At 35.1% G+C, this 13,883-nt stretch overlaps 1 protein-coding gene and 1 non-coding gene across 2 annotated transcripts in view; both read left to right on the top strand.

Annotated features, from left to right (window-relative positions):
• Smp_125630 (pangolin, putative) overlaps positions 1 to 13,883 on the top strand; it is a gene marked incomplete at both ends in the record, with an annotated part of 33,472 nt that overhangs the window by 13,004 nt on the left and 6,585 nt on the right. Inside the window, 6 exons of the mRNA XM_018788553.1 lie at positions 2,212 to 2,623; positions 4,330 to 4,864; positions 5,002 to 5,433; positions 6,795 to 7,065; positions 8,672 to 8,786; positions 8,913 to 8,985. Of these exons, the coding sequence (XP_018646528.1) occupies positions 2,212 to 2,623; positions 4,330 to 4,864; positions 5,002 to 5,433; positions 6,795 to 7,065; positions 8,672 to 8,786; positions 8,913 to 8,985 (1,838 nt within the window). The remainder of the gene's footprint in view (positions 1 to 2,211; positions 2,624 to 4,329; positions 4,865 to 5,001; positions 5,434 to 6,794; positions 7,066 to 8,671; positions 8,787 to 8,912; positions 8,986 to 13,883) is intronic.
• Smp_tRNA_02230_Gln_TTG.1.1 lies at positions 4,023 to 4,089 on the top strand. Its single transcript has one exon. It is a non-coding gene (tRNA).

Genomic DNA, 13,883 nt, shown 5'->3' with positions numbered 1-13,883 from the left:
ATGGGTTACGTTGTTTATTGGTTTCATTTTGTCCAATCAGACAATATAAGGAGACTCCTTTAGCAGTGCGCATTCACGATCTTACATGTGGGATTCGGACCTAGCGCATTCGGTTTAATGCGCGGATGCTTAAACTCTCAACTGCTGAGACCGCATTCAACAACGATGTCAATGTCTAACTCCAACCAGTCCATGATGTCACGTGACCATTTTACGAGTTTTCAATGGTGGTCTAACATTGATCGATTCATGATTTCAATGAAATTCAATAATCTTCACAACCTCAAATTGAATATAAGGAGATTTTTTTGTTGAATCTTATTCTTAATTTGCTCTATTTTAGAGAAAACAAATAGATTATTCAGTTCTCTATTCTACATCATAAAATGTTAGATCAATGAACGTCTTTAATCGTAACCGTACACACAGAACTAAATTGTTGAACTTCATTACTTCACTTTATGAATTGTTAAATTCTTTTTTTTGGGGGGGGGACAAGTTAATTAAATATCCACCAAAATATTTACTTTCTCATTTTTTATTAAAGTTGCTTAGAGTTAAGTGTTCACGTTTAGTTGTATTCTTATTCTATCAAGTATGCTTTCCATATTTCAAAGCTTTTCACATTCTTCTATAATTGGAGTCACTTGTGTTTAGTTATTACAATCAGATATATCAGTGTTTCTCTATTCATATTGATTACTGATTGTCTTAATAAACTTGTCATGTTCAAAGATTTCAGATATCAGAAGGGGGTTTTGTAGAGATTTCAGTATTTTCATAGTTGAAATCATAAGTCAATTGAAGCTAGTCCACCATGGAAAACCTGGAAGCACTGGATGGCCGTTTCGTCCTATTGTTGTGAGATATCAACCCACTGAAGACAATTGGTGAACGGTTGCTCAACTTCGTGGATTGGTTGAAGTTAGACATTAACACCGTTGAATGCCGGCCGGCTCAGTGGTCTAGTGGTTAAGCGCTCTGACGCGAGACTGGTAGCTTCTGGGTTCGAATCTTGCGAGGCTGGATCGTGGATGCGCACTCCTGAGGAGTCCCACAATAGGACGAAACGCGCGTCAGACTGGATTCCACTGCTAGCCACTATCTATCTCTTCAAAATATTGTTTTTTTTAAAAAAAAATTAGTGTAATTTATCGTCTGTTTTGTATATTAGTTTCTTTTTAATGAATCATTCATAAAATAATTGAATGTTAAGTGAACAAAGGTTACTAGAGAAGAAATGAATAAAGATAAGTCAGTAAGAGAGAAAACGAGACGAGTTCTTTTCGACGTTTTCATTTAGAATGATATCGTGTTTTGTTTTTAAAAAAAAGTCAGATATTGAAAGAAAGTTACGTAACAATTGACTAGTGAAAAAGTGATAAGGTAAAGATAATTGTTCACTTTTGGTATCTGTGAAGAATAGTACAGGTAATGGTTGTAATAATGGTTAGTTAATAGTTATCAATATAGGGTTGTGGAGATTAGTATCATGAATGGATGAATATTAGACTACTATTAAAAACGTGAAAGCATTAGACGGTCATTTCATCGTAGAGGTTAAGTGTTCGCGTACGAAACCGAAGGTCTTGGGTTGGAATCCCTTTGGTATGGTATCGTGTATGCTCACTGCTGAGGAGTCCCATACTAGGATGAAACAGCCGTCCATTGCTTCCAGGTTTTCAATGGTGGTCCAACATTCATCCATTCATGATATCAATCTAATTAACAGTTGTTAAGGCGTAGAGAAAAATGATTGATCATGAGAGATACAAAGAAAGATTAAGACTATGAAATAATGAGGGTTCGAACATACTGTTTTTGTACGTAAATGTTAAGCTTCGATTGATGAATAGCTATGACCTCCACTGTACATAAGTCCCCTATCTGTATTCCTTTTGTCCTGATTCTGTTGACTGTGTGTATGATTTTAATGAAACGGATTAATGAGAATCAACTAAATGTTCCAAGATTACACTCTTGTAATCCTTTAGATAACCAGGCAGGGTGGTGTTCGGAGCTCGCTTTGTTCAGCTAATACAACTTACTCCACATGAGCAAGTAAACGGATACATTCATATTGATTCTTCAATGAGACAATAAGTATTTTTTGTTATTTGAACATATTAACTTGTTTAAGCATAACATCTTTCGCCAAACACTGAAACTATTATTATTTTTGACTACGTTTTTCTCTATATCTCTTCACAGTTTCATTCTGCTTCTGGTTGTCAAACTAGTTGTGTTTCTCCAATGTTTCCTTCTTTTGGTGGACTCTCTCCATCGTTAAGTGCTTTCATGGCTGGACCATTCTACAGTGTTGCTTTACAAGCAGCTGCAGTGGCTGCAGCGGTATCATCTGGTTCATCTAGTCCAAAATTGCAATCAACATCTTGGCCACAACCAAGTGTTCATTCACCTGTGCCTTTTAGAATTCCGACTCCTAATACTTCGTTATCCAACCTTAATGTTTATGATAATTTATCTTCACAAAATAAATCATCGCCTTCTGTTATAGCTGTAGCCGCGGCGGCAGCGGCAGCAGCTGCCCTCAGTCAATCACCGTCGTCGACATCCGCTACAGCGGCAGCTGCATTTCATTCAGAGTTAATAAAAGCAGCAAGTGGGTATTGATTTTCCTCCCTACTTATACTATCTATGTTTTATGTGTGTAGTTAAGCTATTTACTGTCGTTTGTCAGTGTTGAATTGCTTTCTGATATCTTTGAAAGTCTTCTTTTGCTTTTTTTCCCGAATTCATAGATAGCCTCTCCGACATGATATTGCTTCACACGATGTTTTGATATTAGATGATTGAGGGTTGTCATGAAGAAATCGTAGACTTAGGTTTCATTCTATTTGGGAACAACAAGGGAAGTACCAGTTCTTTCAAGATTATACGCACCCTTTACTGATGGATACCAATTCATGTTACTTAGACTAGTGGTCCCGTTACAACTCCTCGATCAATACAATCCATCCGGCGTATGACGTTGGTTATTACTTAGTACTCAATAAATGTTGACCTAGTATATTTTGTTTCCATCTCCTAATTCATGTAATGGTTTAGTTCTGATACTACAATTTTTGTAAACCATACATTTTTTAGATATTAACTGTTATAGTTCGTAGTAGCATTAGTAAAAACAATATTGAATTTATTTTTCTTTGAAACAGTACCACCTATGACGATGGTAACATGTGCTTCGCGTTTTATGTCACTGCCTACATCGAATTGCGATGTTGTAGATCAAAGTATGTAGTTTAATCATAATCAAAATAAATTTCCTGGTAAACTTATATCGATTGTCTTATTTAGAAACTCGATGCAAATCTTCAGTTAATTAGTAAACAAAGGTCCAAAAGAATATAGCAATAGATGGAATGCGACTAATAGTGTCATTCAGGACATTTGTTTCTTTCTATTTGTGACTGTTAGCCACATCCCATCTATTCTATATTAACTTGTGTCATAATAGCTTTATCGAGGCAGTCCGTACAGGATCCCCATATATCAACCAACGCTGATCAAGTGTCAGTCATAATATCAACAACGAGATGATTCAAGCCATTTCAAGTTGAATTAAAGGTTCAAAATGTCATAGAAGTTATGATTATAGTGCCGATAGTTCCATCAGAGCTCATTCATCAATTGTGACATCTACATCTACTGTTAAATTATTTATATCATATCAGTGTTTTGGTGAGTAAAACTGAGATTTGAACTAATGAGTCAACGGTTAAATATATATGCGAAATAACAAATTTTAAGGTTTTAACAATCCTAATGTTTGAATTCATTTAGTATTGTTTGTTTGAATCTTCCCATCGATGTGTTAGGACTGCAACTGATCAGTCATTTTTGCTTACAATGCTTGTGAATTAAGGCTATATCGAGGCAATAAGCACAGTATGCACATATGCCAATGAGAGACTGACCAGTTGCAGTCCTAACACATCGTAGGAAGATTCAAACAAACAATACTAAATGAATTCAAACTTCACCCCATCACACAAGCAAGTGACTATCAGGACTCAGTGGCCGAGTGGATAATGCGATGGCGTTTGCAGCGAAAGGTACTGGGTTCGACTCCCAGAGTGAACATCAACTCTGAGATGCAGGTACATCCAGTTGACGAATTTGAAATAGGACGAAACGTGCCTTGTCCTAGATTCCACTGCTAGCCACTATCCATCTTTGCTTACAATCCTAATGTTTTTTTTGAGTTAGTAGTATATACATCATTCCATTTGGTGTTTTTCTTACACAACCTTATTCCTTTCATTTTTGTACCTAATTTTGTTTTTCTGTGATTTAATTAAATTTCAGATTTATATAAAATTAATAATAATTCAAATCAACGATTTTCGTCAAATCCGAATCCATGTCATCATTCCCTTAGTCATGATAATTTATTATCACTATGCACTAATAGTAGTAATCAATCATCATCCAGTACTTTACCATTGAATATTGATAATTCAATGAATATCTATAACACCGCTTCTGATAATATGACTATCGGTGGTAGTGTACATCCCTCCAACAAATCAACATCGACAAACTTACCTTCACGTTTATGTCCATTAACTGGTTCGAAATTAGATCAGTATAATTCATCAATTAATCTTCAACTAAAAACTGATAATGACAATTTTACAGACAAACACTTTACAGAATTTTCAAGTTTAGATAATGGCAGTAATAAATCAATTCATAGCGAACGACTTGTTATTCCATCGAATTCTTTTGGTGAACAAGTTGCTTCATATGATTCACAAAGAAGACTAGGATCGTCTACATCAACACGGACTACTGACTTGTCGGTAAAATCAGATTCAGAAGAAAATCAGTTAAACCGTAGGTTAGTTCTATCCTGTCTAATCATCACTTGTTACTTTTTCTTTAAAATTATATTTTAAATTATTCAGTTAGTAATTCAAAAACAATTTTCTTCGAAGTTTATGTTATTTCGGATTTCTTTCTTTCCTTTCACACTAGTTTATTCACTGATTGTTCTCAACGTGCTACAGCAGCGGCTGCTGCGGCGGCGGCTGCAGCAGCTCATGTCCATTTTCTTTCAAGTTTAGCAGTGGCTGCGGCAGTTCACTCATCAGCGTCATCATCATCATCTCCGACTCCTGCTCCTCAATTATCTTCGTTACATAATAGTAGTAGTTTATCACCAATACTATCCCGTAATAATTCAGTCGATTCAAACTTACAACATTCCATTTCATCACATCTTGATATTGTACAATCATCTTCAGTATCAACTTCACAAGAGCCATTATTCTCTTTTACTACATCTCAACTTAAATCACGTCATACAAATACTACAGATAATGCTGCTCATCAAATTTCTGGTCATTTAAAACCATTTAAATCTTTTGGTTCAACCACTGATAATGTATGCTCATCATCTCATAATACGTAAGTGGATTTTAGATTTTCATGCTTTACTACGGTAGTTATAGGTAGGTTTCAAGGTTAATGTTAACGCTTTATTCTCGTTAAATAGTAGTTCCTTCTCAGTCACATATCAGTTGTTATTATCCGATATTTCTGCAGATTACTTACGTTCTTACTTACGCCTGTTACCCCTCGTCGAGGAGCATAGGCCGCTCACCAGCATTCTCCATCCAACTCTGTCCTGGGCAATCCTTTCCAGTTCTTTCCAGTTGTTATTCATCTTTTTCATATCTTCTTCTATTTCACGGCGTAATGTATTCTTTGGCTTTCCTTTTTTCCGCTTCGCTTCCGAATTCCAAGTTAGGGCTTGCCTCGTGATGCACATTGGTGATTTCCTTAATGTATATCCAATTCACTTACAACGTCTTTTCCTAATTTCCTCTTCAGCTGGAAGCTGGTTTTTCCTCTCCCATAAAACGCTATTGCTGATAGTATTGGGCCAGTGAATGTTGAGTATTTTGCATAGACAACTGTTTATAAATACTTGTACCTTATTGACGATGGATATAGTAGTTCTCCACGTTTCAGCTCCGTACAGTAGAACTGTCTTGACGTTCATAGATTAGTAAGTAGTTTATTGACAGAGAGAGAGAGAGAAAGAATCTGTTTCATATGCATCGGTGTGGCAGAACTTCCACCCCAGATATTGAAGCCCATAGTATGAGTTAGTTGTCGTCAATAGCTCCTAAAAGGTACTTTCCCGATACCATGTACATTAACTTGTAACTGGTCGCCTAGTGGATCCAACACAAAACAATACATATGCGACTAATTACATCTATTCATCATTAGGAAAACTAATCATTGTAGAAATACGAAGAGTTGTTTAGATTATTTACCTGTATAACCGTTTTATTCTTTTTCTTGTGCTTACTGTTCACTAGATCTCACAAATCCATCAATGATCCTTCAATTATGAAACATTCAAATAACAATCATTACAATAATAAATCATTCAATTCAGAAATGATCACATCTACAAATTCATTGCCAATTTCTTTTCCATCTACATGTTTTGTTAATCCATCATTATGTTATAATATACAAAGAAATTCTCCTGAATTATCATCATTAGGATCACAATATCAATTATGTAATAATCGAATATATTCTAATCCTCTTGGAATAAATCCTTTGAAATTACCTAATTTAACACCTAGTAGTACATGTTGTACTTCTACTACTACTATTACTAATACTACTACTAATACTAACAATAATAAAAGCAAAACTACTACTACTACTACTACTATCAATACTACTCATAATGAGACAAGTAGTTTTGACAATGATATTAATGATAATGATGTTGATCATAATAGAAGTAATCATAATAAAGATCATTGTAATCAACCTCATCAACAACAGCCAATATCTAATTCTAATTCAACTAAACGTGTACATATTAAAAAACCATTAAATGCATTCATGTTATTTATGAAAGATATGAGACCAATAGTACAAGAAGAATGTACATTAAAAGAATCAGCTGCAATTAATCAAATACTTGGTAAAAAATGGCATGAATTATCACGTGATAAACAAGCAAAATATTATGAATTAGCTAGAAAAGAAAAAGAACTACATCATCAGGTAGATAAGTAGTAGTAGTAGTATGTTAATGATTCGTTGGTGTTGGTGTTTTTTTCCTTCAAATGGTATATACTACTATTAATTGTAACCAAAAAAAAGAATCTATGATTAGTATTATCGGCATATATATATATATAATACAGTTATTGATAATAGTAATTGTAAAGAACAAATTAGTGGTCTTTTGTAATCATTTTTTAAAATACTGTACATTAGTCGATAGATAATTTCATAGATTATATGCATTAGGTATGTATAGTTGATTTGGTAATATGTTATTGATATAGTAAATGATCTTATTTGTATGGCTAAGAAAAGATGTTTAAGTGTATTTCAAGAATATGTATTTATTTAAACATGTAAATATTGGTACAAGGGGGTACTAGATATATATTCGCCGCACAAATCTCATTCGGTTTGTGTGAGGGCTATGATACTGCTCGCGTGCCCAGACTGGAGAAGGTGGTTTTCCTAAGGGGCCACACCAGGAGCCTTTGACCTAAAGATCTGATCCACAAGGCAGTAAAGCATCGTAAGGAGATGCAGTCCCATGGTAGCCAGTGACCAACGATTGATTCATACGCCATTTGTTCCCTCAGGATACTGGAGCCGATGTGCACCATTGGTTTGGGATGAGGGTTTCCCAACTCCCCTAGGTGGACTTTCCGTGTTCACCAACTTGGTTAAAGCTCCGGACATTCACTTTTTGTCCTCTCAATTTCGTAAACAACAGTAATGTCACGAGTAGGCAGTGATTAGGACTTCCCTGTCAGAGGCTATATACTTGTGTCCATGTGAGAGCATTTGGAGATGGAGAGCGATCTCTCCCCACTCTCGGTTGTACCAGGGTATTTGGGGGTTTTAGGAGTTTTATAAGACTCATTAAATTTTCAATTACTATACATATTGGTTGTGTTGATCTTTCCATTGATCAGTCTCTTTTAACGTATGTTTATCCTGTGCGAAATCCCTCAATATTGTCATCAAAGCACAATCATTTTGAGAAGAGACAAATGGCGACTAACAGTGGAATCCAGAATGCGCTAAGTGGATAACGTAATGATGTTTAAAGCGGACGGTACTGAATTCGAGTCATGGAGTGAACATCAAATCTGGAATACGAGTACATCTAGCTGACATGTTCCATATAGGGCTAAATTCGCATCCCGTATTCCTCTGTTTGCCACTATGCATCTCTGTTCAAAATACTTGTGATTTAATGGTAATATTGAGGCATTCTTCACAAAATCCACATATGCACAAAGAGACTGATCAGTTCCAATCAGTAGGAAGATCCAAACAAGCAATATATATATATTAAGTAGTTAGTGACAATTGTTGTTTTTAGTACCTTTTTGTTTAAGCTTTAAGATACAATCAGGATTTATCTACTGAAGAATGCTACTTCATCTTATTAATAGAGAACGAAGTATTTCTGTCTTAAAGTGTTTGGAAACTAGCTTAATAAGTTTCACTGTTGTCGGCACTAATATAAGTCATATTCCATCTGCTTATTGACACTTGAGAGTGTTGCATATGCTATGCACTATGTGTTCTATGAATTACAATGGACTTGTTTTTACTTAATCTCTTTTTGATGTTGTAGCTGTTCCCTGGCTGGTCAGCACGAGATAATTATGCTATACATTCAAGACGTAAGAAAAAACGAAAATTGGCAGCTGCAGCAGCTGTTGCACAGACAAAAATTCATTCAACCAGTGGTAAAACTCTTGGTAATACTGGTATTCACATATCTTCAGAATCCGGTGGGGATTTTGGTAATTCTGATTCAAATGAAGAGCGTACTAGTAGACTTTCTGTATTAGTAGGTAATACAAACTCGACAGATATAAGTAGTGCTAAGAAATGTCGTGCACGTTTTGGTTTAGAGCATCAAAATCGTTGGTGTAAACCATGCAGGTGAGACATAAATACAAGTTGTGTTTTATTATTGTTAAGTGTTTGATTTTACTTTGATTTTTTCGTTATTATCGTCTAATAATTTGTTTTGAGTATCAAAAAGATTTCAGAGGATAAACGTGATCGTCAGCAATATGAACAGAATTGTCGATTACTGTTTATTGGATTAAATTGTTTGGCATGACTAAAATTTGTGGTCGTTTTCTAACGATAATATACATCAAATATTTTCTCGTTGGTCCCCTTCTTTTCTTTCTCTGTTTCGTTACATCTTCAAAACCTTCAATCTACTATTCACTTTTTTTTCTAAATTTGAGTTTTATTGTGTTTCATAGATTTTAGATCAGAAGGGGTTTTGTGGATATTTCAGTATTTTCATAGTTGAAATCATGAGTCAATTAAAGCTAGACCACCATGGAAAACCTGGAAACACTGGACGGCCGTTTCGTCCTATTATGGGACTCCTCAGCAGTGCGCATCCACGATCCTGCACTCACGAGATTCGAACCCATGACCTACCAGTCTAGCGGCAGAGCACTTAACCGATAGACCACTGAGCTGGCCGGCATCCGATGATGTTAATGTCTAACTTCAACCAATCCACGATGCTTGAGCAACCGTCCAGTGCTTCTAGGTTGCCCATGGTGGTCTAGCTTCAATTGACTCATGATTTCATAGATTTCTCTCTCACTATTTCAACGCTTTTTCAACTTGCATCTCCAGATATTTGTGTCTTAAGATTTGATTCCAAGATGGACTGGTTTATAACAATTAGTAGGAATTCACAAACCAGGTTCATTTGCAGTCATAAGTATTTACTCACTGTTTATATAACCCAACTTCGTGTTTTGATAGGATAAGGGGCGTGTGAGAAGAAGCGAAAATAAAATTGTTTCTCTAATTTGCTCATACATACTATTGTATATGAGTAATAATGAATAAACATGAGTTCAATGTATTTTGGCAACTGTTTCCAATTGTTCAGTTACTATACACTACAGAGTATTGCATCAGTGCTTGGTAGTTTTACTAATAAATTCCTGTGAACACTAGATCAGACAGGATGGACTTAATTCATGCTTCAAAAGTGATTTGTGTGGATATGTTGCTGTTCGCGGTGTTTCACGTACTTGTTATATATTGATGTAATATCAAATCGATGTTGGTGCTAACAGCTTGGATTTTATTTTCTTCTAGATTCTGTCTAATTAATAAGGTTTTATCAATGTAATCTAAAAAGGTTTCGCGAACTTCTCAAACGTTTTTCTTCAGAAATGTTATTATTATTATATTATTTAAACATGTAAAGATTGGTACAAAGAGTCACCAAGTATATATGCGTCACATAAATGATTCGATTTGTGTGAGGGATGGAACACTACCCGTGTACCCAAACCTAAGCAGGTGGTTTTCATAGGGGGCCACTTCTCGAACCTTTGACCTAAAGGTCTGATCCACAAGGGAGTAGAGCAACTTTAGGAGATGCAGTCTCGTGGTAGATGGTGACCAACAATGGGTTCATACATCATTCGATGCTGGAATCCATGTATGGTATTGGTTTTGGATCAGGGTTTTCCAACTCCCTTAGGTGTATGCTCCGTATCCACTAACGTGTTTAAATCGACGGACACTCACTTTTCATCCTCTCAATTCGGTAAACAACAGTAATGCCGCGAGAAGGTTGTGAGTGAAACTTCCCTTATAGTGATTGTATATGTGTGGCCGTACGAGAACATTTCGTTAGAAAAAGCCTGACCCTCCTTCTTCTCGGCCGCACCACGTTTAAGTTATTTAAGTTTCACGATGAAATACAATCCCACACACATTAATATCATGTTAGATTGTTTTAAGATATATGGTTATCATCAGTTGAATAAATAGTAGAGAGTGTTCAGCTTCTATTTGAACAGTTTAAATAATCTGTTGAAATGGAACACTTATTGATTTTGTGATTTATTCATCTGTTATTATTAGTACCCATATTTACTGCCCATAAAGCATAATGGTAGTAGTGTAGTGAATGAGAACACAGGTGAGGACAACCAATTATGTATTTAGCCCAAATTACGTTACTTGGTAAAATACAAAAACCATACTATGATACTCTATGTGTAAAATGTTCTTTAATAGTCTCAGGCTTCATTGTTCCTAGATTTCCATACAAATTGCTTTTTATTTCTGTTCTTCTCTTCTTGATCTTCTCAACCTTCTGCTGTCAGATATTCTATCCTTTACTCACAATATATACTACTTATGTCGATATAAGTAGCCCACACCATAGTAGTAGTAGTAGTACTACTACTACCACCTTTGATCAGATGTTATGAAATACAAGATGTCGCATTACTTAGTTTATTACTATTACTAATTAAATCATGTGATTTTTTCATATAGAGTTGCCATACTGAACTGTCCCACTACTACAGACAAGATATCATCTCAAATATATTAAAATAATGAATAGATGTTTACAAAATAATTGTTTATTTCTCTAATTGGTAATTTACTCTTATTATGCTAATGAAATATGTGACAAGTTATTGTTTTGTTTGTTTGTTTGTTTTTCTCTTTCTACCAGAATATTTTTTTGTTGTCTAGAGAAAATATTTTTTAGATTCGATCTTTTTTTTTTCTTTTTGGTGTAAAGCTAGTTTAATAAATGAATTTTAATCAGAAAGGGGTTTTGTGGAGATTTCAGTATTTTTCATAGTTGAAATCATAAGTCAATTGAAGGTAGACCACCTATGGGTTAAGTGCTTTGGCGCGAGACTGATAGGTCCTGGGTTCGAATTTCGCGAGTGCGGGATCGTGGATGCGCACTGCTGAGGAGTCCTATAATAGGACGAAACGCCCGTCCAGTGTTTCCAGGTTTTCCATGGTGGTCTAGCTTCAATTGACTCATCAATGAGCTATGAAAAATACTAAATCTCCACAAAACCCCCTTCTGATAATTAATAGTAAAAATAATGTGAAAACAATTTGAAACCTAATCACTCTGGATGGGGTAGGTTTAAGGTGACAACAAACTGTTTTTGAATACACATATAGGGGGGGGGTAAATTTTCATATGGCTAAGTCTTCAATAAACCTTAGTATACACCCTTTTACACTTTTATACAGCACTACAAAAGCCGAATGAAGATCAATCTTATGACCTGTTTCGATTATATGTTTGGCAAGTATATGTGTGATCAGATTGTTCGAAATGTATTGCGCTAATATCTCATCACATAGCTTTGATAATCTTCGTCTTCTTATTACACTATCGAAATTGTAAACAAATCAAAGTCTTGTTTAGTTCAGGATTTAACTTCTTTCAACTGTTGTTAGTAAAATGAGTTACGCAATAGGTCTAAATCCAACAAAGTAAACTACTAAATTACACTGATATTGTTATTGTTACCACAACCTGGTGACAATAATTTTATTAACTTAAGATAGTAATGTATAATCTTATTGTGCTCTGTTTAACTGTCGTTTGGGTTGATAAATTTAATCAGAAGGGGTTTTGTGGAGATTTCATTATTTTTCATAGTTGAAATAATAAGTCAATTGAAGCTAAACCACCAAGGAAAACCTGAAAGCACTGGACGACCGTTTCGTTGAAGTTAGACATTAACACCATCGGATGCCGGCTCAGTGGTCTGTCGGTTGTTGCACAGTGATGAATTTCCAGTCAAATTAACTTTTTCATGTATCCGAGAAGATTTTCAATCATTTGATATTATTTAACAATTTTTATGAATGATTTTAATGATGGTGTAAATATTTTCTTATGGACTCACTATCAAGCTTTAATTGTAACTTCTGATCTGAGCCATGTTGGTAGATGCAGACTACTTGGTTGGTGTGCGCGCGACTATCATGACTAGTGGTTGGAGACTCTATGTGACATGGCTCAGAATCGATCACATTGCTGTAGCTGTATACACTCTTTGTCTTTCCATAAATCGTGAAATTAAAATTACTTTATACCTTTAGTTCTACCAAATAATTCTTTCTCCCTCTATCATATTCTTATGCACAATCTTTCTTTCATATATTACTACCATTGAAGTAACTGTTTCTATATATTTGAGGTTCATCTTGTTGTGTTAGTGAGGTATGACAACTGGGACCGATGCATATGGATGTGTGGTCTTACATTATAGATGACTGACTGAATGTTCTTGGTAATCTTATTCTACTTTTTCGTTGTACCCTTTTTCCTGTTTGCTTCATTTTTCATTTCGACTCCTTGATCGTAACAGATGTTATTGAATATACAGACAATCTCAATGTGTATCATTTTCAGTTGCGTGTTTTTTCAACAAACTATATTCAACTCTACAATCTATTGGGAAAATGTTTTTCCTTATATTCCTTATATTATTCCCCTGGTTTAAAACTCTACACCTTCATTCGTTCTAATAGAGGATCTGGAATACTGGTACACAGGAAATAAACCCATGAATGATGCTGATGATAATAATGACCAAACTATTCTTATGCCTCTGTGTATTTGTGTTGAACATGATAAAGAGTTTTCTGTATATCATCCATTCTCTTCGATCACAAAATCTTATTACATCATATTCCGACACATTAATATTTATATTACTATATGTTACAGGCCTATTTTTATCTTAATAGAACTGAATTACCCAGATATACAACTTTTTATGGAGGGAATTAATTTCTTAAGGCTATTCGGCTCCAAAACCATTCATCAAGTTTAAAAGCCAACCATTTAAGCTTCAAGGAATATTTTTTCAAACAATTCCCCGGGACAACCAAGGGGTTGGGAGGGTCCCTCTCTCCCTCCAAAAACTTTTCAAAGGGCCTGGGTATAAAGAAACTGCCTGGGAAATCTTTCTCCCACCAGGGGGTTGTTTTCCCCATTTTAAGGGGGAAAAAAA

Source organism: Schistosoma mansoni (genome assembly GCF_000237925.1).
Source record: "Schistosoma mansoni, WGS project CABG00000000 data, supercontig 0138, strain Puerto Rico, whole genome shotgun sequence".
NCBI lineage: Eukaryota > Metazoa > Platyhelminthes > Trematoda > Strigeidida > Schistosomatidae > Schistosoma > Schistosoma mansoni.
Note: the sequence above shows the minus strand (reverse complement) of the source record. Positions and strands in the feature narration are given on the sequence as shown.